This window comes from Nothoprocta perdicaria, unplaced genomic scaffold, assembly GCF_003342845.1.
Source record: "Nothoprocta perdicaria isolate Ctin4 unplaced genomic scaffold, notPer1 scaffold_16, whole genome shotgun sequence".
In the NCBI taxonomy this organism is placed as follows: domain Eukaryota; kingdom Metazoa; phylum Chordata; class Aves; order Tinamiformes; family Tinamidae; genus Nothoprocta; species Nothoprocta perdicaria.
In genome coordinates, this window is record NW_020454760.1 from 4,798,001 (window position 1) to 4,825,363 (window position 27,363).

Genomic DNA, 27,363 nt, shown 5'->3' on the forward strand with positions numbered 1-27,363 from the left:
ATGTGATTCTTCCATTTCTAGACAAAGAATAATCTGAAAGTCATGGTATTATAAGCTGATTTTCACTGCTCAAGGCTGTTCTTTAAACTAGAAAATAAAACTCATCTGAAGCAATGAGAAGAGATAGTAAGAGATAAGTTAGGTTTTCAAAGATATGTGATGTATTTTCTGGATATTAGACTACAATTTATTTAAAAGGAACCTGCAGAAGCTGATATGATATTCCAAACACCATAACTTGACCTATTGAAATGTATGAATCTGTGTTTCTGTTTGTGACATATTATTGCTTTGTTTTTCCATAGGTACAAAAACAATGTGCCCATCAATGCACAAGCCCACCCTGACAAGTATATAATTGAAAATCGATATGGGCTGCACTCACTGGAGATTAGCACGTAAGGGAATACTGGCTAATTTAGCAAATAACTTCAGCTGAAATGTTGATAGAGACTGAGACCTGCAGGAATGTACATATCTCGTGGGGAAGTAAGGATAAGGGCTATTAAGTCTGTGCAGCTGAGAATGCTGTCTACTAAATGTTGAAGCAGTTCTGGTTTTCCTCAATAGAGGATAAGCAATTTACCTGAGTAATTTATGTACATTATTCTAACTATGAATGAATCAGAAACATGTGAGACAGTGGTGGTTACTTTTCCCATTTTTCTCCCCCTCTTTATGTGTGGTTAAATTTGAGAAAAATCTAGTTTAGGCTAAAAATATATAAATATAAAAACTATTTTTCAAATATGGTAAAGTTCCTGATGCTTACTAGGATTATGAACATAACTGAGGAGACCTCACACAAGAAGCATTTTTATCAGTATTTATTTTTATCCTTCATTTGGGAAATTTTTGCAGTCACTGGTGTTAAGAACCATAGAAATCCTGAGACCTATTCACATAATTTTGGACAATCAGCTCTGTCTTTGCAACCTAGCTCCTACTAGGTTCCTAGTTGCTGATTTAAACATAATCAAATATTCTGTCCTATTTCCTCCATATTTCAATTTCAGATCTGTGATATTTGAAAAGAGCCATTTTTAAAACCACTTGATTTTTAACATTGAGAAAGACTTAATGACTACAATCAGTGTATCTGACTCCCATTTTTTTGCTTGTTTTTAATACTTTTTTTCTTAGATCTTAACCATAGGTTCTAGGGATGCTAAAGAGTAATGGGTGCTCTGCCTAATTATTTATGTCCTTTTAGATGTGATTTTGAAGACACTGCTCAGTATCATGCTTCTGCTATGAATGTTAAAGGAGAGATTTCAGCTTACGCGTCTCTTGTGGTAAAGAGTAGGTTTGCAAAACATTTCTTTTTTTTTTTTTTTGTAAGATGCACATTACCAGTTTCATTTTTATGGCTCAGAGTGCTTTTTATTTAAGGTGATAGTTTCTCTTCTTTTATATGCACATCTAGGATACAAAGGAGAAATTGATGCACGTCTTTTACATGCTGGAACTGCCACTATGCCTATGGGCTGTAAGTTCTTTGTTTGACAGATTTATTTATTTTGTAACATCATGTTAAATGACTAAGCAGAATATTTTGTAGCTTTATTTAAAAAAGAAAACAGGTCTCATTTGGAAAGGGCTCTACTGCTGTGGATGTTTCTAGCCTTATCTGTAAGTGAAAATGGCATTACCTTCTGGGTGTGTGGCTATTTTTATTTGCTTGTATAAGAAACATCCATTATTCTAGTTTCAACAGGGGGATGCAAACGGAGAGGATATTTTGTGACAGTCCTTTTAATGTTGGTGTGGCTCTGGAACAAAATCTGCTGATGGGGTAGATGGACAGTTTGCAAAATGTAAAATACATCCTGGATAAAAGTGCTGGTGGGGAGGGTGCGTGTTTGTGAGTAGACTAGAAAAAGTAGTCTTTTTTACTAGACAAGAACTAGTAAAGTTCTTGTCTGTGTGATTCCATATGTTGTGAAGATGCATAACAAAGATCTCCAGAACAAAATCTGAAATTTGGGTATATCAATGCACAAATTGTAATTTGGTTTTACTTGAGAAACTGGCCTCACATTTTGAACTGATTGACAGTGTCGCATAAACACTTTCATAATCAGAACTGTTAAGAAAATCCACCCACCTACATACAACATGTCTGTTAAGTGCCATGGGGCCCTTGCATGGAAGGCTAAATACGGAAGTTCTAAAATAACAGAAATAAGATTACATACAATATGGTAGGCCAAGAACTTCAAATATAATTTGAGATTTATTGTTCGGTAATCAAAAAGGAATAGGAAGATTTATATATATTCTGATCATAGGAAGACTGTGAGCTATTGGTATAAGGCAATTGTGGAGGAGAACTATGTGACCTTAGGTTTTATCAGCTGAGGTGTTTTCAGAATAATTTAGGGAAGCACCTGAACCATGTGTGTGAAGAAAAAGTACGAAGCACTTAAAAAATCCATCTGCAATACTGCATATCTTAGGTGATACAACATTAGGAAAGATAAACTGTTTCAGCAGGAGCAGGTAACCAAATGTCCAGGGAAACAGAAGCCTCATTTTATATAAAGAGTCCAAGAAAAGACTTATATAAGCTATCAAAATGAGCATCTTGAGATGTTGCAAAGAGTTAAGCAGGAAAAGAAACAAGTATTTTAAAATTATAAAATAATTCATGTAACCAAGTAATAAAATGCTGGACCTGAAATTCTGAAAAAAATGAAATAAAATTATGGAACAGTCCACTAGTAAAATTAACTGACTGTAAGAACTAGAGTTATACGATTAAAGAAATCAGTTGATTTTCTGTATTAGCTATGGCTTGCATTATTTGCTACAGCAACTACCTTAGAATACTATTAACTCAATTTTTATTTTTCTCTTTACAACTCAGACTTTACCTGAGGTTATATTCATAAACATCAGGTACTTTTGCTTTCTAGTCTTCCTACAAAAAGAGGAAAAGTAAACAGACAGATTGTTTTTCCTTTCTACAGTTGGTGTTACCCCACATGGGTTTGCTTCCAGGTTTGAAATCAGTTTTGTTGACAAGTTTGATGTCACCTTTGGGAGAGAAGGCGAGACAATGAGCCTGGGTTGCACAGTTGTCATCAATCCTGATATTAAGCGCTTCAAACCAGACATCGAATGGTACAGAAATGGTGAGAATGCTTGATGAGAAAAAATATAAACTTTGACTTAAATCTTTACTTAGTTCAGTATATGTGAATGTTGTGAATTGATCATCATTTTCTCAGCCTTCTAAATGATGTTTTCTCCTTTTTAATTTAAAGTTTCCATTTTGAAGTGAAAATAATGAGCTCCATGGCTGGAAAATGGAAGGAAGGAAGACTGTGAAATTTTACAAATTTTAGAAATTTAGACATTTGTAAAATTTTAGAATTGAAAGCCTTTCAGCTAGCTCCAAAATTGATGTGACAGGAATTGTACAGCACATATAGCTTTTACTCCTTATGTATATGCTAAGACATTTTTAAAGTAATTGCACAAAGCTGTTGTGCAACAGATCATAAAAAACGTTACTTCCTGAAGTTAAAGTTTGCAAATGAAGACAAAATTGACATGAGAACAGAAATAAGTATAATTTATCATTGTCTTTGAAGATGGAAAGCTGCATTGATTCTTCTGTATTTCCTAACCCTTTGTAGAATAGATTCATTAGAATGAACTGTAGATTCAACCAATTCTCAAATAATTCTCTAATTTCTAGGTGTTCTTATTACACCATCCAAATGGGTGCAGATGCACTGGAGCGGGGAGCGAGCTACATTAACATTGACTCATGCAAACAAGGAGGATGAAGGTCTTTACACTCTGCGTGTGGTGATGGGAGAATACTATGAGGAGTACAGTGGCTATGTCTTTGTTCGAGGTAGGATAACGCCTTGTGAACCCAGCAGACTCACTAGAGAAATGAGGAAAAACTGCAGGCAAAATCAGTCTCAGACTTTTTTAGCCCCCCTCAAAACATTATCATTTTCTAACAACAGCTATTTTCTAGCAGTATAACTTTCAGTTGTTATCTCTGGCTATGCGTTATACATACCTGAAGCTGGGAGACATATACTGGAAGATTTCTTCTAAGCCATATTGATATTCTGTGGAGGGAATTTGGGGTATGGACGTAATATCACATCCCCGTCACAGTTTCAACCCATGAGTAATACTAAACACGAATCATCACGAAAAAAAATCTAGACAATAACTTTGAAATATATTTCTGTAAACGTCCCAACACTGGCTAAAACTCACTCTTTTGATGAAAATACAGAGGAAAAAAATGCAATAGAAGTAAAATGCAAAGTCCTGTTGCTGGGGAGGAATAGTCCCATGCACCAGTACAGGGTGGGGACAACAAACTGAAAAGCAGCTTGACAGAAAATGATCCAGTGGTCCTGGTGGACATCAAGGTGAACATCAGGTAGCAATGTACTGCAGAATCACAGAATAGTTAAGACTGGGAGGAACCTCTAGAGATCATCTAGTCCAACCCCCCTGCTCCAGCAGGGACACTCAGAGCACGGTGCACAGGTGCTCTGTGCAGGTCTGGGCAGGTTTGAGAGATCTCCAGGGAAGATCCTCTCTACAACGTCTCTGGGCAGCCTGTTCAAGGGCTCTGTCACCCTCACAGTAAAAAAGTTCTTCTTCGAAGCCTTGTACTCCCACAGCAAAGACCAGCAGCATCTTCGGCCACATGAGGCCGAGCTTTGCCAGCACGTTGAGAGATGCTTCTGTCTACTCAGCACTGCTGAGATCACATCTGAAGGGCTGTGTCAGGTGCTGGGCTCCCCAGTGTGAGAGGAACACGAACATACTGGAGCAAGCCCAGCAAAGGGTCACAAAGATGATTAAGGGTTTGGAAGTTCAAACATACGTGGAGCAGCTGAGGCTGTTGGGACTGTTCAACTTGGAGAAGAGAAGGTTCAAGAGGATTGTATCAATGTGTAAATACCTGACAGGGAAGAGTAAAGATGACAGGCCCAGACGCTTCTTGGGGGTGCTCAGTGACAGAATGAGATGCAATGGAATCTCTGTCTTTGCGGAGATACTGAAAACCTGTTGGACATGGTCCTGAGTAACCTGGTCTGCTTGGCCCTGCTTTGAGCAGGGGGGCGGCTGGACTAGATGGTGTCCAGAGAAACCTTCCAATCTGAAAACTCTTCTGTGACTCTGTGATACACTGAAGTAAAGCAGCAAGGCTGTCACATTAATTTAAGTGTAGGGATTCCCTGGTTTTTATTTCCTTATTTTCCATTTTTTTTTTTTATTTCCTTTATTTCCTTTTACCATGAAATTCTTCCTTAAAATTCTATTAGAGAGAATATATCTTTAAGAAGAGCCTGGGCTATCAGATTATTGGGTACTCATTCTATATCTGTCCTGCCTGCTAAAAGCAGCTGAAACAAGTAATGTTAATTCAAAGGACAGTGGATATTCTGGGTTCTCAGAGCATGCCTAGATGTAGGTCTAGCCCCACGTCCAGGGCTCAGTGAGACACAGGTAATAGCAGATTGAGGAAACATTGCTGAAGCAGATGTTTCATCAGTTGAAGAAAGAGCCTGTGGAAATAAGCATTGGTTCCTATGTAATAAGGGGATAGAAAACAGGACTTGTCTGTTTGCTTTGTTTTAGATTATGCTACCAAAGAATAAATTATTGGGTTTGTTCCTATTGCATCTCTTGGTGATAAAGGTATGAACTGGCTGTGAACCGTAGTCACTTTCACAAGAGTATCTTTTGTTTGGTGGATTTGCCAAATTCTAATTAGATTAATTACATTCTCACTCTTTTGCTTATATGCTCCTTGCAGCCTCAGTGAGCTTGTATATTCTTCACTGATTTTCTTGATATGTATGCAAAGTCGCTGCAAACAGTTAGCTATAGTATTTAAATACAAGTTGTCCTTCTGCAAAAAAATAGTAATCCTGGGGTACTGAGGGAAGAGAGCAGGGTGCAGCACACTAACCAGGCTCATAATCCTAGGCTTGCAGAGAGGTTTGTTGCTTTTCTGCCATGGCTACAAGTCAGTATTTGTCAGTAAGCAGCCAGGGATGAAATTCTAGGCCTCTGAAACCAGTGAGCAGCCCTAATTGTCACAGATACTTCCCATTCTGACTTGGAAAGAAACTGTGGTGTCTTGTGTTCTGTCAAGTGGTAAATATGGGCAATTAAACCCTTTTGTATAGAGATCACTGAAAACAGGTTGTCTTTCACAATTTTAATTTAAAATGACTTGCTTCCTTTGTTAATTACATATATATTTTTAAAATATATGTAGTTAGTTGTAACTTGAACCAATACTCAATAACTTTGGCATGGCTTCAAAAGCTCCATGTCATGCTACCATGCCTGTAAAAACATAAAGTGTCTTTTCTGAAGACCACTTTTTTTTTTTTTTTAAATTAAGTATATTAAATAAGCTTGTAAGCTTCTGAAAACTGGGAGCTTAAAAACTAGGAAATGCTGCATATTATAATAGAAAATGCTGTGGTGCCCTGAAACATCAAACATTTTAAAAGAACTGATTTGGTTTTATATGGAATGTAAGAATAATGTTTACTAGCAAAATATAATTTTCCTCCAAGTCTGCGTCTCGTCTATTATGGGCTTTCTTTTGAAGTAGCTCACAACAGAGCTTGGAAAATGCCACTTGTAGTTGTACAAATTGATGTTCATATGCAGGGAAACAATCTCCCTTCTTTGAAAGTCTTTGATATAATCTTCTTGCAAGGGTTATTTTTTCCCCACAAGAATACCACCTCCATCTCACAAATGAGAGCTGGAAAGTAATTCCCCTGTGCCAGGCACTATGCTCTATTTTTTTAAGTTTTAGTCAATCAGTACTTTCATGGGAGTACATAGCAGTTAGGTCAAGAAAGGCAAGTGCATTTCCTAGAAGACTGCAATATGGTTGAATAATTTTGACTGAGCTATTGCGTGGTTGGAAGGCAAAATGTCAGCCTGTATTTCTAACTAGAATAGCGGGTGAATAGAGTCTACCACATTTTTGCTTCAGCTGTGTCTCTGGTAGCTACCTAATCAAAATGTATGTTCCTAATTTTATTCAAATGCCTATATCAATTACATTACAGCATGTGTTAGAGCATATTGTAAATGCTGAGAAGAGAGAAAACAAAACCTAGAAAAATGTAGATGAGAAAAAAACAAACACTTCAGAGGCCAGAAAGGTTTTTTTGGCTCAGGAAATACAGAGTGTAGTCCCTGAAGAGCAATTGTGGAAGAACTTTTGGGTCACTTTTGGAAATGCATGTTTATACCCTGACAGATGCCGATGCTGAAATCCCAGGCGCTCCTGGTGCACCACTGGATGTGCAGTGCTTAGATGCCAACAAAGATTATGTCATTGTTTCCTGGAAGCAGCCAGCTGTTGATGGAGGAAACCCCATCCTTGGATATTTCATTGACAGGTCAGTGAGCATGCTAAACTGGGAAATCCATATTGCTAAGCTTTGTAAATCCAAAATTTTCCTTCTTTTTTCCTTCTTTGCATATTTATTTGTCATACTCTTTACACCTGCAGCAGTAACACTTTTTCTTGTGGTCTCTCTGGGGCAAAACTCATCTCTTTCTTTCTTTCTACAGTACTGTACAAAACTTCTGTATTGTTTGAGCTGCAATATATCTTTAGATCCACCTGCCCAAACCAGCACACTTTCATAATGTAACGCTCAAGAAGATACTATCTGATACTAGTCTCCGGATTATTACAGATTTTTCCCACATGACCTTTGGCAAATCTCAAATTCTCTACGTGCCAAGATGGTCTTGATAGCACTTACCTTCCTCAGAGTATATAGCAAGGAAGATATCCATAAAGAAAATACAAAGGGCTAAATACTACCAAATATATTCAGGCACTTGAGTTTTCAGATAGGCTACCATCTAGGAGTGTGACTGAGTTGCCCAAAGCAATAAGTAGAGTCTGCTAAAGCTAGAATCAAAACTCGGGCATCCTTAGCCCCAGGCAGGTGTCTGAACCACAAATCTGCCCTGAGTGAGAAAATGACATTGCTTTGAAAATGAATGCTAAGACATACTAAGAAATCTAGGTAAGTATTGACACATTAACTTCAATAAATATCTCAGAACCAGTAAAAAGTCTTTCCCGAGCTGCTACTTTGTACTTATGCTGACCACTTCCCTGGCACTGGGAAGCTGCCTGCAATGGCACTTCTGCTTGTCTAAGCTCAAATCTCTGCCATTGCTGCTGCTGGTTTTCTCTTCCTCCAGCCCAAATCAGCTGTTTGTGAGGGTTATCAGGAGCGAGACACCGACCACCTCCACTTCTGCCAGGCTTGTGACCAAACCTCAATGTTCCTGGGCAGTCCAAGTGGCATTTGAAGTAGGGTCTTACAGAGACCATGTAGGTAGTAGCTTGGACACTGAACTCACAGCAGAGCTTCCCATGCCCTGTAAAGACTGTTATTTTGCCAGATTTACAGTAAAGCAGACCATGGAGCGCTGTGCATGTAAGATGATCTAGCTGGCTTCTGGAGACTGCCAAGGCTGCGTGTGCTGAACCTGATGCTCCCTATAGATCCCGCTGCACAGCTGAAGGGTTTGAACAGTGAGCGAGTTCTGCTCGTGAATAGCTTTAGGTTTCTTCCTCAATTCAGGCAAGAAGGAGCTCAGCTGCAAGGGATTTAGTGCATTCCCACGTGGCACGTGGGCCCTGACCCCTTCGTGCAGCTGCTTTGCTGTCACCAGTGTGTAACACTGCTGCAGAAACTGGTGGGATTGAGCCAGTGGATGTGAACAGATGGTGAAACTGTAACAGGGAGGGTAGCCTGAGTTGGCATTTTTTCCTTCCCAGTCCTACTCTTGCTGTTTGTATTTTTTCAGATGTGAGATTGGCACCACCCACTGGACCCAGTGCAATGAGACTCCGGTGAAGTTTGCCCGTTTTCCCGTCACTGGCCTCATTGAGGGCCGCTCCTATATTTTCCGAGTGCGAGCTGTCAACAAAGCCGGCATCAGCCTCCCATCCCGGGTGTCTGAGCCGGTGGCTGCACTGGATCCTGCTGACAGAGCCAGGCTTAGAAGTATGGAATATTTTATGTTTACTTTTATTTTATTTTATTTTATTTTATTTTATTTTATTTTATTTTATTTTATTTTATTTTATTTTATTTTAGTTTAGTTTAGTTTAGTTTATTTTAGTTTAGTTTAGTTTAGTTTTTATTTATTTATTTAAACATACTGAGAAATTGTAACCAGTGGAAAATTCGTGACTGCTTACTCGTAAGCCTTCGAAATCCCACTAGAGGGAGCAACACCAAAACAAAATGGCTGTCTGGGTGCTCTTGGCACACAGCCCTAGTCCTTGGGCTGAGGGCAGCGCCGTGTGCGGCGCCCGCGGGGAGACCGGGAACAGGGCAGGGCAGAGAGCTGCTTTTGTTCCCCCTTTTGTTCACCTAACAAAACAGCCGAGCAGATTCCGTGAATCGTCTCTCTCTGTACCGCAGACAAGGGTGGCTGCCGCTGTCCTTGTGTGACAATTGAAGGCTTGCACTGGGCTCTATAAAATGCCAGGAAAGCCCAAGAGAGAACTGAGCCCAAGCTCTCTAACGCTAGTGTTCTGCAAGTCAAGGACTTTCTTTTTCCTGTGACCTGGCAATATCCCAGGAAAAAAAAAAGGTTTTGGTGAGAATTGTAACTAAAAGGTTGCTTCAAAATCCCTGTCTATCCACATGCCAAAAATTATATGTCTCCAATCTAATTATTTCTACTCAGTTTTGCTGTTTTACAATTTAAAATGGTCCAGTGTCAAGAGATTCTTTGCTTAAACTGCATGCAAAGCCACCAGGCTTTTTTATTTAGTGGGAAATGTGGAAGCTGTTTCAGAAGGAGAAGCCTGGTCTTGGTGGCCTATTCCCCTTCATATATCTTCTTCATCATGATCTGCTTTTCTCCCCACCTTCACCCCTCTCTGCTAGCATTTATAAAACAGATCAGCCAATGTATGGTGTAAGCACGTGGAGGAGGAGAACAGCAGTTAAAAAATTATCGCTGAAAGTGCCATGACCTGCATTAATAGCTCAACATAGAACTGTGATAATTCTGGGGTTTTACATCCTAGTTACATAAGGCACTCTGAAAGAGCCACCCGAAGCACATCAAGTTGATATGGTATGTTGAGTCACACTGAGTAATCTCTGTTTGAGACTATGACCTGTGTTTTGAAAATTGGTAATGTGAGGAAAATTGAGATAAAAAAAAGACCAGCTTGCAGACCGGCCTGCAGGGAATCTGGCAGTTCTTCTACCAAGTGAGCTGCTAAATGTTAGCAGAATGCAGAAAATAGTTTGATTTTATAAAAATCCTGAATTGAGTAAGCTGAATATTTGTGTCTATGATCTAAGTGATTTCAGTGACATTTCAGCAGGGAATATATATCTCAATGGGTCAAAATTTTCTACGCATATGTTCTCAATATTCAATGTAGTCACCCTAAACCTAGCTTGGGCATCTCCACATAAGCAACAGTCACAGTAGAGACGAAAAACTGAGCTAATGTCCTAGTTTTAAACTATGAAAGAGTCAGGTCTGAGTTACTTGACATGTTTTTAGTATCTCTCATTTTTATGATATCTCTGACATCAATTTCAGGTCACCCTTCAGCTCCCTGGACTGGACAGATTATTGTCACTGAGGAAGAACCTGCAGGTAAGCACATCCCTTTGCCTGCAAAAATCTAACGAGAAGCTGATGGGGGGAACAAAAATAGGTTAGCTCCCAGTGAATTCAGTGGGCTTTGGCACACAGCAGGAGTTCATTCTTCTTAGAGTCACTTGACCTTTAACAACTCCAAACTTGGTTGTCAAGGTGATGTTTCACTACTCAGGACCAAATAAACAGACGTGCTTGTAGTTAGAATGAGAACATTTAAACCTAGTATTGAGATGACTTTTAACTCAGCAGCTTTATATATATATAATGAAAACAGATGCTAAGGCATATGTATAGTTGTTCTATACTTCAATTACAGTATAATTATGGAACTAATTCTGACACAAATATGAAAGAATTAAAACTCAATTCCTTTTTTGCTTCTTCAGAGGGTGTTGTTCCTGGTCCACCTACAGACCTCCAAGTTATTGAAGCCACCAAGAACTATGTTGTGCTTAGCTGGAAACCTCCTGGACAGCGGGGCCATGAGGGTATTATGTACTTTGTGGAAAAGGTAAAATGCAAGAAAATCACATAATGACAATCTTTCACGTTTGCTTTGGTATCTCTTGAGCGAAAGTTCATAACTGGATGAGACTTTCAAACTAGGGCTAAGACTAGAACTTTTACACTTCATCAAGATGACTGTTACTTTAGTTTATGATGCACTAGGAAGGAAAGAAAGAAGGAAAGTGGATGCAGAATGTGTCTCGCATTGATGTCCCTTCTTGAATTGTGCCACAGGTCTCCCATAGGGTAGATAGGCTGGCAAGCTCTATGATGAGAAAGCACAGGACAAAGTCAAATTTTTATATATATATATGTATGTAAACATTTTGAAATATATAAATATATATATATATAAAATTGAATAAATGAAACTTGTGGGACAGAATAATGTTTTGTGCAGAGGCACTCTCCTAGAGACTTTCTTGGCATCAGCTCTTTCTTCTTGAGATGCTTTTCATGTTTTTCCTCCATTTACTTCACCAGATCAGCAAAGATGACACAAAATTTCTTTTCTTGAACAGCATTAGTTTTAATTTCAATGTCCTGCTTTTCTTAGCTGTCTTCATGAGGCTGCTAGTCTAGAATATTCTTCAGTACCAACATTTTAAATAGCATCTCATGGCTCCCACAAATGTCTTTTTTTTTTAATATATCAATCTAGAGGTGTCATCCTGGGAGACATAAATATCTTAATGTTACATGTTTTTATATCCTGTGAAGTCTGGTCTAAATAATGAATTTCACCTAGCAACAGACTTAGAGGTTAAATATATAGATTTTGAGTGTCCATATAAGAAAGATTTTTAATAACCTATTGCATGCTGCTTACTTAGCACTGCTGTCATATATTCTTATGTTTCCATGAAAAATTGAACTCCTTCTGAAACAAGGATCCATTATTTGAAATAATCTTTAGCATAAAATATACAGGAAAAAAAAAATCTATCACTCGTTTTAATAGCGTGAGTGACCGCCACATGCAGAACTTCTAGCCATAGGAAAAAACGCAATTGATATATTAAATGCATCTTTTTTTCCTGGAAAATGAAGGGCAAATACTTATTAATTTTGGAAGCTACCCCAAAATGATTCTCAGGAGTGTCATGAGAGCATCTGGAAGCAACGTAGTGATGTTAAAGCTTCTTTGGATGATGCTAAATGCCTACAAAACTTCTTTTGAAAGTCGTCCTAAATTCAAAACTCCTGTAATAAAACCAGCACATCCTAGGCATGGAAAGAAGCTTAGTTTTGGTATATTAAAAACAGTAGGCTTGCTATGTGTGTTTTCTGGAGTAGGCGATCATCTGGCTGAATCATAAGCTTTGAAATTCATGCATTCAGTGGAACAACCAAAAAAAGGAATGTGAGGGCCTGTTCTCATAGCAGATGTGACCAGGTAGAAAGCCCTGTCAGGTTAGATCCTCAGCTTCGCTCTGCCTTTCGAAGAGCTTGTTTCAAAGGTGCTTTCTGGGTTTGATTGCAGTGTGTCGCTGGCACAGAGAACTGGCAAAGAGTGAACACGGAGATCCCCGTCAAATCTCCTCGCTTTGCGGTTTTTGATTTGGCTGAAGGCAAATCCTACTGCTTCCGAGTTCGCTGTTGCAATTCTGCTGGAATTGGTGAGCCTTCAGAAGCAACTGAAGCTACTGTGGTGGATGACAAACTTGGTAAGTGTGTGGTCCTATGTAGCTCTAAATTGACCTCCATGCTATCTTTTAAGTTTACAACTGCTCCCATCGAAGACATGCAGCTGTCCAATAACTAAACCAAGTGCAAACAGTACTTGATGATTTATTCCTTTTAATCAGGACAATGTTGACTTGGTTTGCTAAACCTTTAATGTATAGTTAGATGACGGATTCAAACTGAGGAAGTTAAACTGCAAATAATGATGCCATTATTTAACAAATTGAGCAAAAGTGAAGAATTTAATACTTATATGAGTATAGAGAATGTTTCTATTAGAAGAAAATCCAATATGTTCACCAGAGGAGAGTGTCAGTAGCTGTGTTTACTTAGCAATCTGATTCAGAACAGTAACACAGATTTGAAACAAATGCCCACATTGTCTCTGTTTACTTCATATTGCTTCAGTTCTCAGAGCAGTTTGATGTGCATGATTTAGGAGAATAAAACAGAGCTTTTCTTGAAAAACACTAGATTCATTTCAGTACTTAGAAGGAACACTAGGTTCCGACTCACTCACTCAGGCTGTACAACATCTTTCAATATACAACTAAAACTTCTGCCCTTCACAAAGCTCCCAGTCACATCTCTGGTGGAACATTCAGTGCTGGGAAACTAAGACTAAATATAAACTGAAAAACAATGCCCTCAACAAAGCAATGACCTGAACCTACTGATCCCACCTTATAGTGGGATCACTAAAGTGCCAGGTTACTTGGTGATATAGCTGTAAACAGTGAAGAGTTTATAAACTTAGGACTTGAATTTTATATAAAACAGGAAGCGTGAGATCAGTGTTGTTAAGAGTATTGTAGTAGCATAATCAAGAATAGAACAGCAAACATTTTATTATTCGTAATTTTTAAGTGGTTAGCCATTAATTTATTTCTCATTCCCTCCCCAGATATACCCAAAGCTCCTGGCCGTATTATGCCAACTAGGAATACAGATACCTCAGTTGTTGTCACTTGGACAGAACCTCCAGATGCCAAGGAGCTGGTTGGATACTACATTGAGTCAAGTGTGGTTGGATCTGGTCATTGGGAACCATGCAACAACAACCCGGTGAAAGGCACAAGGTGAGAGATTTCAAGGAATGGAAATTATGATCCCGGGTTTTGTGATGTAGTGGTTGGTGCTTTCCAGCCATTAGTAGTAGTGGCAGTAGTAATCGCTCTGTGGTAGCCCAAAGGTTGGAAACACTCGCGCATGATGAAGTTCCTAAGATGCTATGAAGACGTATTTCAGAATGGGATTGTTGTCTGAAAGGAATTGATGATCAGATTAAACAACAGTTACTCAGTGGGGGAAAAAACATGGATGTTGGCAGCAAGAAAAGAGAAGCTGTTCACTAATTCTAGCCATTGTGCAGCCTATCAGCCTGATGAAAAACAGTACAGAGAGGAATGAGTGAACTTACAGTGAGTAAAACTAAACTGTGTGATGTTTGGAAGCAAAGTCTTTCCTTTGGAAGGCTGTTGTAAACAGTTCTGGAACTGTATATTCAGAATATCAGGAGGAAATTTGGACTATATCAGTCTATCACTTGCTAATTACTCCTCCACTTGCAATTATATTGATACTAATGAACATTTAAATATTGCATATACGCTCATTTTTCTTACTGACATGAAAATTAATCTGTACTCAGAAAAAGTAAACCGTGCTGCTAGCTAAATCAAATGAGGGCAAATGAGAGTTTTCTTTGAGGAAGGATTTCAGATTTAAAGTCTACAGGAATAATTTCAGAGCTTGAACCCAATGTGCTGATGTCAGCCCCATAAGCAGCCCTTATTTGTTATGACTGATTATGGTTATTTGTAATTACTACCCATGATTGTTTTTATTGCAAAAGAAATTCTCTGCGAAATGTTGTTGGACCAAATCCTTTGTTTAGAAATGCATTTTAAATGCTGAAAGTATCAAGAGCTCCTAAAAAAAAAAGCACTCTTGATCACATCTGTGAGAATTCCATTCAAGTCTTCTTTTGTGCACATAATTGCAGATGCTGTGCTTGCCATTATTATATACTTTCACACATTTCCCTGATTTATACTGTGATTAAATAAAGCATTGGTAGAGTTTAGTACCATGTGGTTATTTCAAGATTTGTAAACATGATCATTATTCAGCCTAAAACAACAAAAAAAAATGTGCTGAATTGATATATATTGTTATTGTAATTACACTGTTTAGGTTCCTATTACTGCATTTTTTTTTATCTATGGCATCTAATTTATGATAGAGGCATGCACAAGCTGTCTGTTAAGTCATATTAAATATTGGCTTTTCTGGTTGAATCAGTCAAAACAGTAGCTGTAGCTTGTTGTTTGCATTATGGCCTAAATTTTGATATTTTGTATTTTGTGTTCTATACATATCCAGCAAAAAAAAAGGTGCTTTGAAAAAAATCTTATAGCATGGCCACTGAAAATTCTACTCGGAAAATTTCATTCAGGATTCAGGAAATTTAAGTTGATAATCTGACACTTTATTTCTTGCTCTTTTACAATGCATGGTGATTTTTGTGAACGCTGTATTTTTTTTGTAATGAACTTGTGCTAACCAGGTATCTTTTAGCTATATATTTGCACACGAGCAAATATATCTATTATATATATATATATACTTATATAATATGTGTGTGTATGAATATATATGCATATTTATATACACATATATAATTTCTACAGATTTCTGCATTGTTCCCATCGGCAGGTATGATTTTGGATTCCAGCACTGAGCAGAAAATGGACTCTCTAGGCACACATGAATCTTGTAGTCTTAGTTGGAAATAGATATAAGGGAAAAAAAGGCTGTGTCTAAGGAAATGCATTTTAGACATTATCTTATTAGTGTGAATGAAGTGCTTAGGTACATCCTGCATTGTCATTTCAGTGCCTATGTCTTTTTTTTTTTTTTTTTCTTTATCTGAGTATTCTTCTACTGTTTTCTTTAGATTCATTTGCCATGGGCTTGTCACTGGTGAGAAGTATGTTTTCAGAGTCAGAGCTGTTAATGCAGCTGGACTCAGTGAATTTTCACAGGAATCGGAGCCTATAGAAGTGCAAGCAGCCATTGGTAAGCTCCATTCAGTGCCAAACGTACTTTTTTTTTTACAGCAAAGATGATTTTAGCAACTATTTATAACTAATTACCTGGTTTTACAATGCTGTCCACAAATAATGATCTACTTGTAGATCATATATAATGCCTCACAGCCATACTTTCACAGTCACTGCACTGTTCACCTTCACCATCCAGTCTTCTTCAGGTGTTTCTTGTGAACAACTGTAAGAGAGCACTGCCAAGTTCTCCTCACAGTAATCCTGGAAACTGGAATGCCATTCTGATTCCGTAATGTGGTATTTATCATCTCTAATACACACCATCCTATATAAAGACAATTCCTAAGAGCTCTGTTTCCATACCTCAACCTAATAATAAATGCTGCAGTGCTTTTTTTGTAAGCCTTTTATAACTCTGTGTGTTCTGCCTTTGTGAATGAGTTATTTCTGTTTGCCACTGCCTGAACTAATCCGTAAGATTAATGAGCTCGTTGGACTAAGACAAGTTGTATGTCCATAACATCCTCACTCTTGTTTGCATCAAACTTGCATATCTCACAACTTTAAAGCAGAATAATGTGGCCCAAAGGCACTTTTTGTGATATTGTTTTGAAAAAATCATAAATACAACCTGGAAGAGCTAATGCTAATGCTCTCTTTAGCTAATGCTAAAATGAACAAATGAAGATAAGTATTAATGTTCCATAATTCTTCTGCTTTGAAATATAGACAATATTAAAAGAGCATTACTTGTGAGGAGGTTGAGAGGTATTCTATGCATTTCAAATGTTTGTGAATCCAAGCTTTGCATTCTGTCTGTTTAAAAAAAAAAAAAAAAGTGATTTGTTATATTTTGTCTGTATTGTTCATTGTGTGCATTTCTTAATTCTGTCGAGCAAGTGAAGAAAAAGCAATGCCTTCTAATTTAACGTGTCTTTGCTGTTTTCTGGCAATTATAGGGGGAGGATTGCTTCATGGTGTGTGTCCTGAACTGAGTGGTAAAGCTGGTGGACTAACAGACTGCACTACCAGTTGGGAAGGCATGCATGAGTCCTCCCAGCCTATCTTTGACACAGATGCTTTGCTAAAATGCAATGCTAAATTTAATAGAGACACACTACCCAGTAGCTCTGACAAACTGGGAAACACAGGAGACAATTACACGAGAGAAATGGTTCAGGATGCTACCACATCTGCACCACAAAATGTTGCTGCTAAGCAGGCAAGTAAGTCTCGACCTGGGGATCCTTTGACACTGGAAAAGGTGAAAGAGAAGAAAGATATAGGTGAGAGTTACTAAAATAACCAGATTTCACTGCCTTGGTACATTTACTTCAGACATATGTAACCTCTGCTCATCCACGTCACATGTGAACATTTTTTTCAATAATGCATTTTCCATCAGAGCCCTTAATTATATGCTCAGCTCTCCATTAAGATCATTATGCATGTCACGGTATCAGAGACCACTTCATATATCTAGTGGCTATTGACGGTGAAACATTATCATCCATTTACTACTTAAATAGCTTGTTTGATTACATATTAATGTATCCAAAGTAATGTATGGTTTCTTAATCACTTCAGTAATTTGTTCTCAGATACCTACTCTCTGCATTATGTGTATGTGAAGGTAACAAAATCTGATATAGAAACGTCATTAGAAGAAAATGAGTGTAGTTTTTACGATGAGATTCATGATTTCTGTATTGTTAAAACGTAATAAAAAGGAGGACTGTACTGCATTTTTCTTTTAAAGTAAGTTCCAGTAACAGACATATTCCGTATCTGATCAGTGGCTATGATCATGCTTCCTGCCGTTAAGGTAAGATAATATGAAGGGTGCAATGATAATGTTTGAACAGTGTATAAATTAAAAATAAAAAATAGAGAAGAAAGAATGAGCAGATAACCTGCATTCTGAGGTAGGAAGAATGTGGGCTTATTAAAAAAAGGAACTAAAACAAATATTGCATGCGTGAAAAAGAGTTTTCTTTCACCAAAAGAAAACAAATCATTGCATCACCAATTTTAACTTTTTATGTTAATTTTATTTCCTTGTTCTTCACAATATTAAAGTAAATCCTGATCACTTACATGAGTGCTGCAATTGCAACACATTTTTTCACTCTTTATCAGCTTGCTTTTCGAAAGACAAATGATCTTGAAAATTAAATCCAATGTGGTTTGTGCATTTTGTTTTGGTTTTTGTTTTTTCCATTTGGTCGATGGAAGCTTCTATCCTGCGTTTCGTGTTCCAGCAGAATTTTCCTTGACCACACTGAGCCATTTTTCTTATTAGGAAATGCAGGATGGGGCTACCTGGACACAATAATAACTGAATACCTGTCTTGCTAATAAAATACTGCTTCCTATTTATGTGTTATTCGTGTCGAAACAGCTGCTCCATCTCCACCTTATGACATAACGGTACTTGAGAGCGTGCGTGACTCAATGGTACTGGGATGGAAACAACCTAAAGTCACTGGTGGAACTGAAATTACTGGCTACTATGTGAACTATCGTGAAGTAATTGGTGGAGTTCCTGGGAAATGGATGGAGGCCAACATTAAGCCTGTTAGTGAGAGGGCATACAGGGTAAGAAGTTAACCTTTGTTATTGCTTTGGGTGTACTAGAATTATGTAAATAGTGTTTTTGAAACAGATCTCAAAGTCAGATTAGGACAAAGGCATTTTTCTTGTATTTTTTTAAGAATCTTTGCTATTAAGTGGTCGATGTTATTACATTATTACTATTTCAGAATATTTCAGAATATTTCAGAATATTTAAGGTTGGAAGGGACCTCTACAGATCATCTAGTCCAACCTTCCTGCTCAAGCATTGATAAACAAGTTGAACAGCACTGGGCCCAGTACTTTCATTAATTGGCATTGTGGCTTCCTCTTAAAGCTTTAATCCCAAGTTAATAGATGTAATTTTCTTGATTGCACAGATTCAAAATCTGAAGGAAAACATGGTGTACCAGTTCCAAGTTGCTGCTGCTAACCTGGCTGGGGTTGGGACACCCTCCCCACCCAGTAAATCCTTCAAATGTGAAGAATGGACCATTGCTGTACCAGGTAGGATCAGAGAGAAGGGATTACTCACAGGCCCAGGGAGTACCTGGGGGCCAAACCCCTATGTTCTCAATGCCCTCAATCTTCAGAAATCGAAGTTCATATCCAAGCTTGTATCTCCAGTGCTGTGGAGATTATATTTATTATATTTATATTTATATTTATATTTATACAGATGCATTAAACAACTCCCTTTTAACTGGTAACGTTTTACAAGGAGATTGTGTTTTCTTTATCTTTCCTGCTTGACTTCTGTACTGTGTCTGCCAGCTCCCAGCTGAGCTTCCCAGTTTAAATTGCAGGCATAAATGTCTGTCTAAGGTACACTGAAGGGAAGAATGAGATCCTATAACCCTTGTCTAAACAGATCACTGCAAGGCCGGGTCACTTGCCTTTTAACACTCCTAGGAATAAATGAAAACAAACTCCATTGCCTTCAGTGGACTTTAGAAGAGGCCTTGAAGCAGAATATTAGCTTAATAGTTAACTTCTCTCCCTGACTTTGGAGATTATTTGTCATTTTTGTTTGTTAATGAATATTTGATCAAGATACCAAATCTCAAAAAAATGGATTGTTTGTTGGGTTGGTCTTTTTAATACTATAGTTGTGTTTATATCTGTTTTAGATCTGATACAATAGAACTGCACCTGTTATGTCAGCTCTGAATATAGAAAGTGGTGCTTGGTTTGGGTTTTTGAAGTCTTTATGCATTAACCCCCTTTGGGCTTTATTTAGTAACTACAACTGTAACTTTTATTCTTGCCTTTCAGGGCCACCTCATGATCTTGAATGCATAGAAATTAGGAAAGATTCCTTGGTTTTATTGTGGAAGGAGCCAATTTATACTGGTCGTAGTCCTATAGCTGGTTATTATGTTGATCTAAAGGAAACTGAAGCAACAGAGGAACACTGGAGAAGTGTCAATGAGAAGCCACTTCAAAAGAAATATTTGAAGGTACAACCATTTAAGATTCAAATACAGGTCTTAGTGCAACCCCGAGGAAGTCAATATTAGATATACAATTGCATTTTGCTCAAGTTCCCATACGATTAAACACTTGGTAGGTTATGTTGTGTCTAGAACACATCTATGTAATACTAGTAGAGTCAGACAAGATCAACTTGGAAGAGAATCTGGCGAAAGAAACCTAAAAATAAAAGTAAGCAATACTAAAACCAAATACTGTTCTTATAACATAGAAGACATCCCTAGCTTTTTATAGTCCGAAGTGGAACACAGGCATTACAATACAACACAAAGAAGCTAAACAACAAAAAAGAAGCTGTGATAAGCTTATATAGTACCCTCTACTCACATTTCACTACAAGTTAAACTATTTTTTTCCTTAACTATGATGCATTATTTTTTGAATGACTTCTCAAGAAGGGATCAGTTGAAGTAGCTGCCATTTCTATGCTTTTCAGATAATTTTAAAGATGTTCACTTCAAGTTCTTATCCTTTCATGCTTTCATATTCCAAGTTCTTATCCATTCATACCCAGGGATATTTACAAGTATTTAAATTCCATATGATTGCTCAAATCATCACAATTAAATAAAGAATCTCCTGTTTATAAAGTGGCAAGCACTTTTACCCCAAGAACTTTATTTTTAAACACCAGAATTGACATGCAGTAAAAGGCTATATGGTTTCAGAGGTCAGCAGTCATAAATTAAAAACATCCTGTTCCGTTCTTAATGTTCCTTTTCAAAGAAATGAGTAACAGTTATGGCACTGTCTAAATGTTAACTATGCATACAAGGAAGGAGCAAACCAAACAAATTAATCACGTCACTCTAGGATTGAAAAAACAAAAATGAGGAAGAAATATTTTTAAACTGGAAAGAGGAAAAGAAAAGAGAAAGAAAATGTAGTTGTCAAGTATCCAAACTGGTATTGTAAGAAGTGAAAAGGTAGTATCAGTGTCTTGTAGCAAATCATGTTCCTGTGTTTGCTTTCTCCAGATAGGTGGCCTCAAGGAAGGTGTGAGCTACGTGTTCCGCGTGCGGGCAACAAACCAGGCTGGTGTTGGGAAACCATCAGATGCCACTGATCCTGTTGTAGCTGAAACACGACCAGGTTTGTTAGAAATCCCTCCTTTGCATCTTATTTAAGTAGGCTCCTGTTTGGGCAGTGTGCTTGTACACAGCCTGCATGCCAAGAATCTGACCCCTCTCAAGTTAGGCTTGTTTACTACACAGGAAGAGAGTTCAGGATCACGTCTTTGTTTTTCAGATATTTTTTAAGATCAGATCAGTTTTTCCTATTATAAATACCTGTCCAGGAATATCAAAACACAATACATTCGTATATATCTATGTGTAGATGTGTATATATCTATGAATACCTACATAAATAAAGGACCTACTAAGATCAGGACGATAAAAAAACTCTACAAATTCAGTTTTTGTTACTAAGCTTTTGGCTTTATTATTCCATTTGTTTTCAGGGTCTATATTTGCCTGACAGATTTAGGATAGAAACTTGTATGATAGCAATGGTCAAATGTACTAAATAGAGATTTTTCTTGTAACTATAGTTCCAATGAAATATGAATGTAAACATATTGGAGCTCAGCTCTGCAGATGCCAGACCCATCACAATAAGCGTCTTAAAAGCATTAAGAAAAGACAAAAGGCTTACTAAAACTTTCTCTTGGGCAGGATTTCACCTTTCTGACTCAAATCACACAAATCTCAAGAACAATCATACCATTTTTTCAAATTACCCCAAATCTTTGGGAGGTGTGTCACCCAATGAATGTTGCCATTATTAAGGTCTTGGATGGAGACAAAATATTCTTAGGCCTTTTTTAGAGAATCCCTGCTGGAATGTTGCTGTAATGTTGCTTTAGTAAAGTGTGCAAAATCAGCAGCAGATTGAGCTTTCTAGTCAAAGAACACAGGTAAATAATATCCTGAGTGACAATATTTGCTTTAATAGGTATTTTTGTACACCTAATGAAATGTGTAAATATAATGATGAAATACTCTGTACCCATCTTTTTTTTTTAAAAAAAAAAAATATGCAATTTCTACAGTTATCTTTAAAAATTAAATTTACCCCCCCCCCAAAAAAAAAAGAAAAAAACAAGCAAGCAAAAAGAAAACACAAAACAACCTCCAATTCAGGCTAGTTTTCAGCTATAACTTTGTCTTTACACAAAATCAATTCAGTCCTTGGGCATTTCACAGGAAAGAGGAGAAATGCTGTAGCAGACAGCAGCTCTTGCCCAGGACTTCTCAGGTCTGTCCTTAACATTTGGGTGCTTAGGTACCAAGCAAAGTCCTGCATCCTCTGCATCCTGCATCGGCTCCTGCATCGGCTCCTGCATCGGTCACTTCAGAAGGGCTTTACACACGTGTGTGATCCTTCCTGTGATCACATCATAGGATCCCAGCTAAGCCCTCACCCAAGGGGCTTCCTCTTGTCTGCTTTTGTGAAAGGAACCTTTTGGTAGGAGGGCTCTTGCTCTTCTCTATTAATAACAGTCTGATTTATCTTAATGTTAACTCTTTCCCTACAGTGTAACAAAGCACTCAGCTAAATGGGGATAATCAATATTTGAAAGAATATCTCAGTGTTTTATTTCTTATGGTACCTTTAGGAGAGGCAGTGGGATAGGTTGACACCACCAGGCTGTCTGCGAAGGGAAATACCAAGCCTGGTATTGCTACGGCTGCCTCCTTGGTTTCACTTTTTAGGAAAGGTAGAGACCTCTGCCCAGTACTTTAAAAGGATCATTTTTTTTTTTTCTCCTACTCTTCAATATAAATATTACATGTAAAATCCAGCATGATTTTTGGAGACATAACACAATTTCTTTATGATTTCTGTAACATCATAAAAGATGCTGCCCTTTGAATGGGTCTCTGTCTGTAGTTCTTTGCATGTTGCATAAACTGCCATCAAACGATTCATGTACAAATGATCTAGAGGATCTAAACACTAATCGTAGAATCATAGAATGCCGAAGGTTGGAAGGGACCTCAGAGGTCATCGAGTCCAACCCCCCTGCTCACACAGGGTCACCTAGAGCACGGGGCACAGGGCTGCATCCAAGCGGGTTTTAAAGATCTCCAAAGAAGGAGACTCCACAACCTCTCTGGGCAGCCTGTTCCAGTGCTTTGTCACCCTCACAGTGAAGAAATGCTTCCTTAAGTTCCTGTGGAACTTCCGATGCTTCAGTTTGAAGCCATTTCCTCTAGTCCTATCCCTGCCCACCACTGAAAAGAGGCCGCCCCCCTCCTCCTCACTGCCTCCCTTGAGGTATTTATACGCGCTGATCAGGTCCCCCCTCAGCCTCCTCTTCTCCAGGCTGAACAGGCCCAGCTCTCTCAGCCTTTGCTCATAGGGCAGATGTTCCAGGCCCCTGATCATCCTGGTAGCCCTGCGCTGGACTCTCTCCAGCAGCTCCACATCCCTCTTGTACTGGGGAGCCCAGAACTGGACACAGTACTCCAGATGTGGCCTCACCAGGGCTGAGTAGAGGGGGATGATCACTTCCCTCGACCTGCTGGAGACGCTCTTCTTAATGCACCCCAGGATCCCGTTGGCCTTCTTGGCCACCAGGGCACACTGCTGCCTCATGGTCAACTTGTCGTCCACCATGACACCCAGGTCCCTCTCTGCGGGGCTGCTCTCCAGCAGGTCCACGCCTAATCTGTACTGGTGTCCAGGGTTATTCCTCCCCAAGTGCAGGACCCTGCACTTGCCCTTGTTGAACCTCATGAGGTTTCTCACCGCCCAGTCACCCAGTCTGTCCAGGTCCCTCTGGATGGCAGCAAGGCCCTCAGGGCTATCAGCTACTCCACCCAGTTTGGTATCATCAGCAAACTTGCTGAGGGAGCACTCCAGCCCTTCATCCAGGTCGTTAATGAATAAGTTGAACAGGACCGGACCGAGAACTGACCCCTGGGGGACACCACTAAGTACAGGCCTCCAGCTGGACTCCGCACTACTGACAACCACTCTCTGCACCCTGCCATCGAGCCAATGAAATGTGAAGTGATGAATTTCTATATAATAAATTACTTCATAAAAATTTTTCAAAAATGCTGCTGCCTAGTAAGATATCTATAGACCTCAGGCTTCATTTATCATACACTGGTGCTTAACATGTGCTTCGTTACTGTGCAGGCTGGTAAATAATAGTACCAAAACATGAATATCAATCTCTTCTTTCATTAAACAGTTATAGCAAGTTATAAAGAATAAGAAGGCTGCACGTATACAGATTCTCGGTACAGGAGCTACTCACTGTGCTGGAGAGGACGTGTATAGTATTACGATGAGAAGACACAGAATGCTCCTTGTACTTTGGAGGCTCTTTAAGAACTATGCTGAAAATAAAGCATTGCATTTCAATGTCAGGAGTAAGGGTTTTGTCTTTAAGGTACCGTACTTGTGGAGGAAAGGGTGTCATTAGCATTCTGGGCAGCCTAGGATTGTCTTAAACTAAATAACTGGAGAGCCCTATTCAGATGTGAGGTCCAACTCAAAGCCATTCAGAAAAGGAAGCTGGATGGTCTCCAACACCTCCTAATGCACAGGCTCTGAGTGACATTCCCAGACAAGCTGTTGAAGTGCAAGTTAACACCATGGATGACAAGACTGCAGAACCACCTGAATCCCAAATGAAGTTTTCCCAGCCGCATCAACGCGCATGGGGCAGTCTTGAGATACCCTCAGATTTTTTGGTCTGTGATTCACCCTCAGTGTGTTTTTAGCACACACCTTATCCAGCTCGAGGACCATAGGAGCTGACAAAAAAAGGTGGGCAACTCAGCAGCTAGTTGCAAGTGCTCCTTTCCTTTTTGGGCCCAGACTGCAGCACGGCCAGATGCCAAGTGCAGTGATCAAACCAACTTTCCTGAGGCACTGTAAAGATGCCTTATGCAGCTGGGGCAACTTAATGGTTTCCTCTTTTTCCTCTTTCACCCCTCCAAACACTCACCTTGGCAGTTGCTGTTCTCAGAGCTCTTGCATGACTAGAGGATGAGAAATTTTTGCTACAAAAAGAAATCTCTAGTTATCCATTACCATGGAAAATATTGCTGTTGCTATTCTAAGTATTTAGTGGATTTAAACATTTAGTGGCTCAATTTTTTTTTTCCTCTTCAGACTTTTCCAAAGCAAATGCCATAACTCTCATGTGTGCTCATACAGATCAAATGATTTTTGGTGTTCTTTAATTTTCTCCATGTTTTTATGGATTACAATAAGAATTTTAGTCAAGAATCAAAGATTAAGGTACTAATGTTTGCAGGCTGAGAAAAGGACAAGGACCTGCTTAACCCAGTCTATGTATGTATATGTATGTAAATTTGCTGGTTTCTCTAAACAAGTGGAATTGCCTTTTTCTGATCTTTCAGGAACTAAAGAAGTGGTGGTTGACGTAGATGATAATGGAGTCATTTCCTTAAACTTTGAATGTGATCAGATGTCTCCAAACTCTAAGTTTGTTTGGTCCAAGAATTATGAACCAATTGAGGATGACTCTCGACTGCACATCGACACAAAAGGCGGAAAGTAAGAACTCTTGGTGGTAAAGTTAGTCTTGGTTTTGCAAATTCTAGGCTGGTTACAGGAATTAATCCTTTGGGGTAAGAATTAAATGTTCCTTTGATATTGGAAGGGTGCTTTATGCATATGCTGTTCTCCTGCAAGTCCATGTGCAACCATTTGGAAATTGTAACTCACACCGAATGAGTCAGGCCTTGTGTAAGGGCAGAGCTTCGCAGGGAGAGTACATGTGCTTTGTCATCTTGTAACCTGTTAACCAGGGCAGACTTATTATTATGAATCTCCAGAGGCTAAAATTGTCTGGCTGCTTGCAGAATGCTTTTATTGTGTAACACTTGCAATCTTCTGAGGTGCTGGAGTAAGCACTACTCTATTTTAAGCATGTCTTCATGCCCTAGATTTGGTAGCTTTTATAATTCTGTGTAAATCTTACCTGTTTCTTCAAGCTTTAATCAGAGAGGAATAAATGGCAAATATATATGTTCAACCTACAGAGTAGCTATGTTCTCTTCCCCTTATAGAAACCGTACAGGAAGTAGCAGCTCACAACACTCAACATTCCTTATGAAAATTGTATCACACAGTCATCACACTCATGAGTGCAAACTGATCAAAGATATGACAAAATATTTTTAAAGGCATGCTTGAGCTAGCTTAAGCTATCTAGCTCCAGTATTTTTGGTGTTAAGAGTTTATATGCCTTCTTGGGAAAGTTGTGCAGCTTATGCCCATCTCTGTGCTGCTTTCCCAGCAGAGGCAACCTTCGCTCTCATGATGTCTTGGATGTTTTTGGTTCTCTCTTCACTTTCTTCTTCACTGACAGGATCCACATGATCTAGCTATAGAGGCTGTGTCGCCTCCGTTTGTAGTACAACTGGCAGGACGTACCCTTCCATATGCTCCCCAAGGCCCCGTACTTCCCTGTTCAAAGCAAAGAAACAGAGGAATATTTTTATCTAGTACTAGAGACATAAAGGAGGAGGTTGGTTCAGACTGGTCTCATCTTTGGATCAAAATATTTCTTTTTGAAGGTCAAAAGCTACCTTTAAGGATCTTGGAGAAGATGATTTGGGAATTTATTCTTGTGTCGTTACAGACACTGATGGAGTTTCATCAAGCTACACAATTGATGAAGAAGGTAAAAATATATCTGTTAAGCATGCTTGTTTTGTTTTCAAGTCTGGTTTTCCTGCTATAGTTTGTCTTACATTCATAATAATTATTTTACAATATTCATAATAGCTATTTGATTTGATTTGATTTGATTTGATTTCCAGAAATGAAACGTCTTCTTGCTCTGAGCCATGAACGTAAATTCCCAAGTAAGTGAATTGAACATATCTGTACAGGAGAGGTTTTCATGCATTGGGGTATGTATCACAAAACTCCTGTCAGCATCAGGTAGAGAAGTTTCTACAGAAATTTCAAACTAAAACATGTTTTGAATCGCAAATCTAAGATTCCTCATTTTTTTTTTTTCTTTCAGTACATTTGTTTATTATTGATATTCTTTCTGCTCTGTGGCCTGCTTCTGTCTAGGTCTCTATAATAAGTCTATATGCAAAATAAGTATCCTATCATGTTTGTTTCTTCTGCAGAACAGCCTTTTATTCTTACTCGGAATACCTAAGCTGGTTTGAGAAGCTGTAAATATCTGCCCCTCTATCTTTACTCTAAATGATGTTAACATAAATTCAATTCAAGAAAAACAAAGCAAACATTTGTAGTAAACTCAGCTGTAAAGATCTATATCTACAATCATTTTCCTTTGGAAATTAAGTCACTCCTTTTTTTTTTTTTTTTTCAA

General features: G+C 38.5%; 1 protein-coding gene across 2 annotated transcripts in view; it reads left to right on the plus strand.

Moving 5' to 3' along the window:
• The window catches only part of LOC112944104 (phosphatidate phosphatase LPIN2-like), a 115,961-nt gene that overhangs the window by 22,700 nt on the left and 65,898 nt on the right, over window positions 1–27,363 (plus strand). Inside the window, exons 6-25 of one of the 2 annotated variants that reach the window (XM_026035472.1) lie at window positions 306–398; window positions 1,214–1,302; window positions 1,427–1,489; window positions 2,973–3,137; window positions 3,707–3,868; window positions 7,283–7,424; window positions 8,860–9,059; window positions 10,627–10,683; window positions 11,076–11,200; window positions 12,680–12,863; window positions 13,787–13,961; window positions 15,842–15,963; window positions 16,910–17,176; window positions 18,352–18,548; window positions 18,905–19,031; window positions 19,800–19,984; window positions 20,996–21,110; window positions 25,406–25,562; window positions 26,588–26,694; window positions 26,834–26,878. In XM_026035472.1, the coding sequence (XP_025891257.1) occupies window positions 306–398; window positions 1,214–1,302; window positions 1,427–1,489; window positions 2,973–3,137; window positions 3,707–3,868; window positions 7,283–7,424; window positions 8,860–9,059; window positions 10,627–10,683; window positions 11,076–11,200; window positions 12,680–12,863; window positions 13,787–13,961; window positions 15,842–15,963; window positions 16,910–17,176; window positions 18,352–18,548; window positions 18,905–19,031; window positions 19,800–19,984; window positions 20,996–21,110; window positions 25,406–25,562; window positions 26,588–26,694; window positions 26,834–26,878 (2,777 nt within the window). Of the gene's footprint in view, window positions 1–305; window positions 399–1,213; window positions 1,303–1,426; window positions 1,490–2,972; window positions 3,138–3,706; window positions 3,869–7,282; window positions 7,425–8,859; window positions 9,060–10,626; window positions 10,684–11,075; window positions 11,201–12,679; window positions 12,864–13,786; window positions 13,962–15,841; window positions 15,964–16,909; window positions 17,237–18,351; window positions 18,549–18,904; window positions 19,032–19,799; window positions 19,985–20,995; window positions 21,111–25,405; window positions 25,563–26,587; window positions 26,695–26,833; window positions 26,879–27,363 lie in introns of both variants that reach the window. The other variant, XM_026035475.1, reaches the window with a different exon arrangement.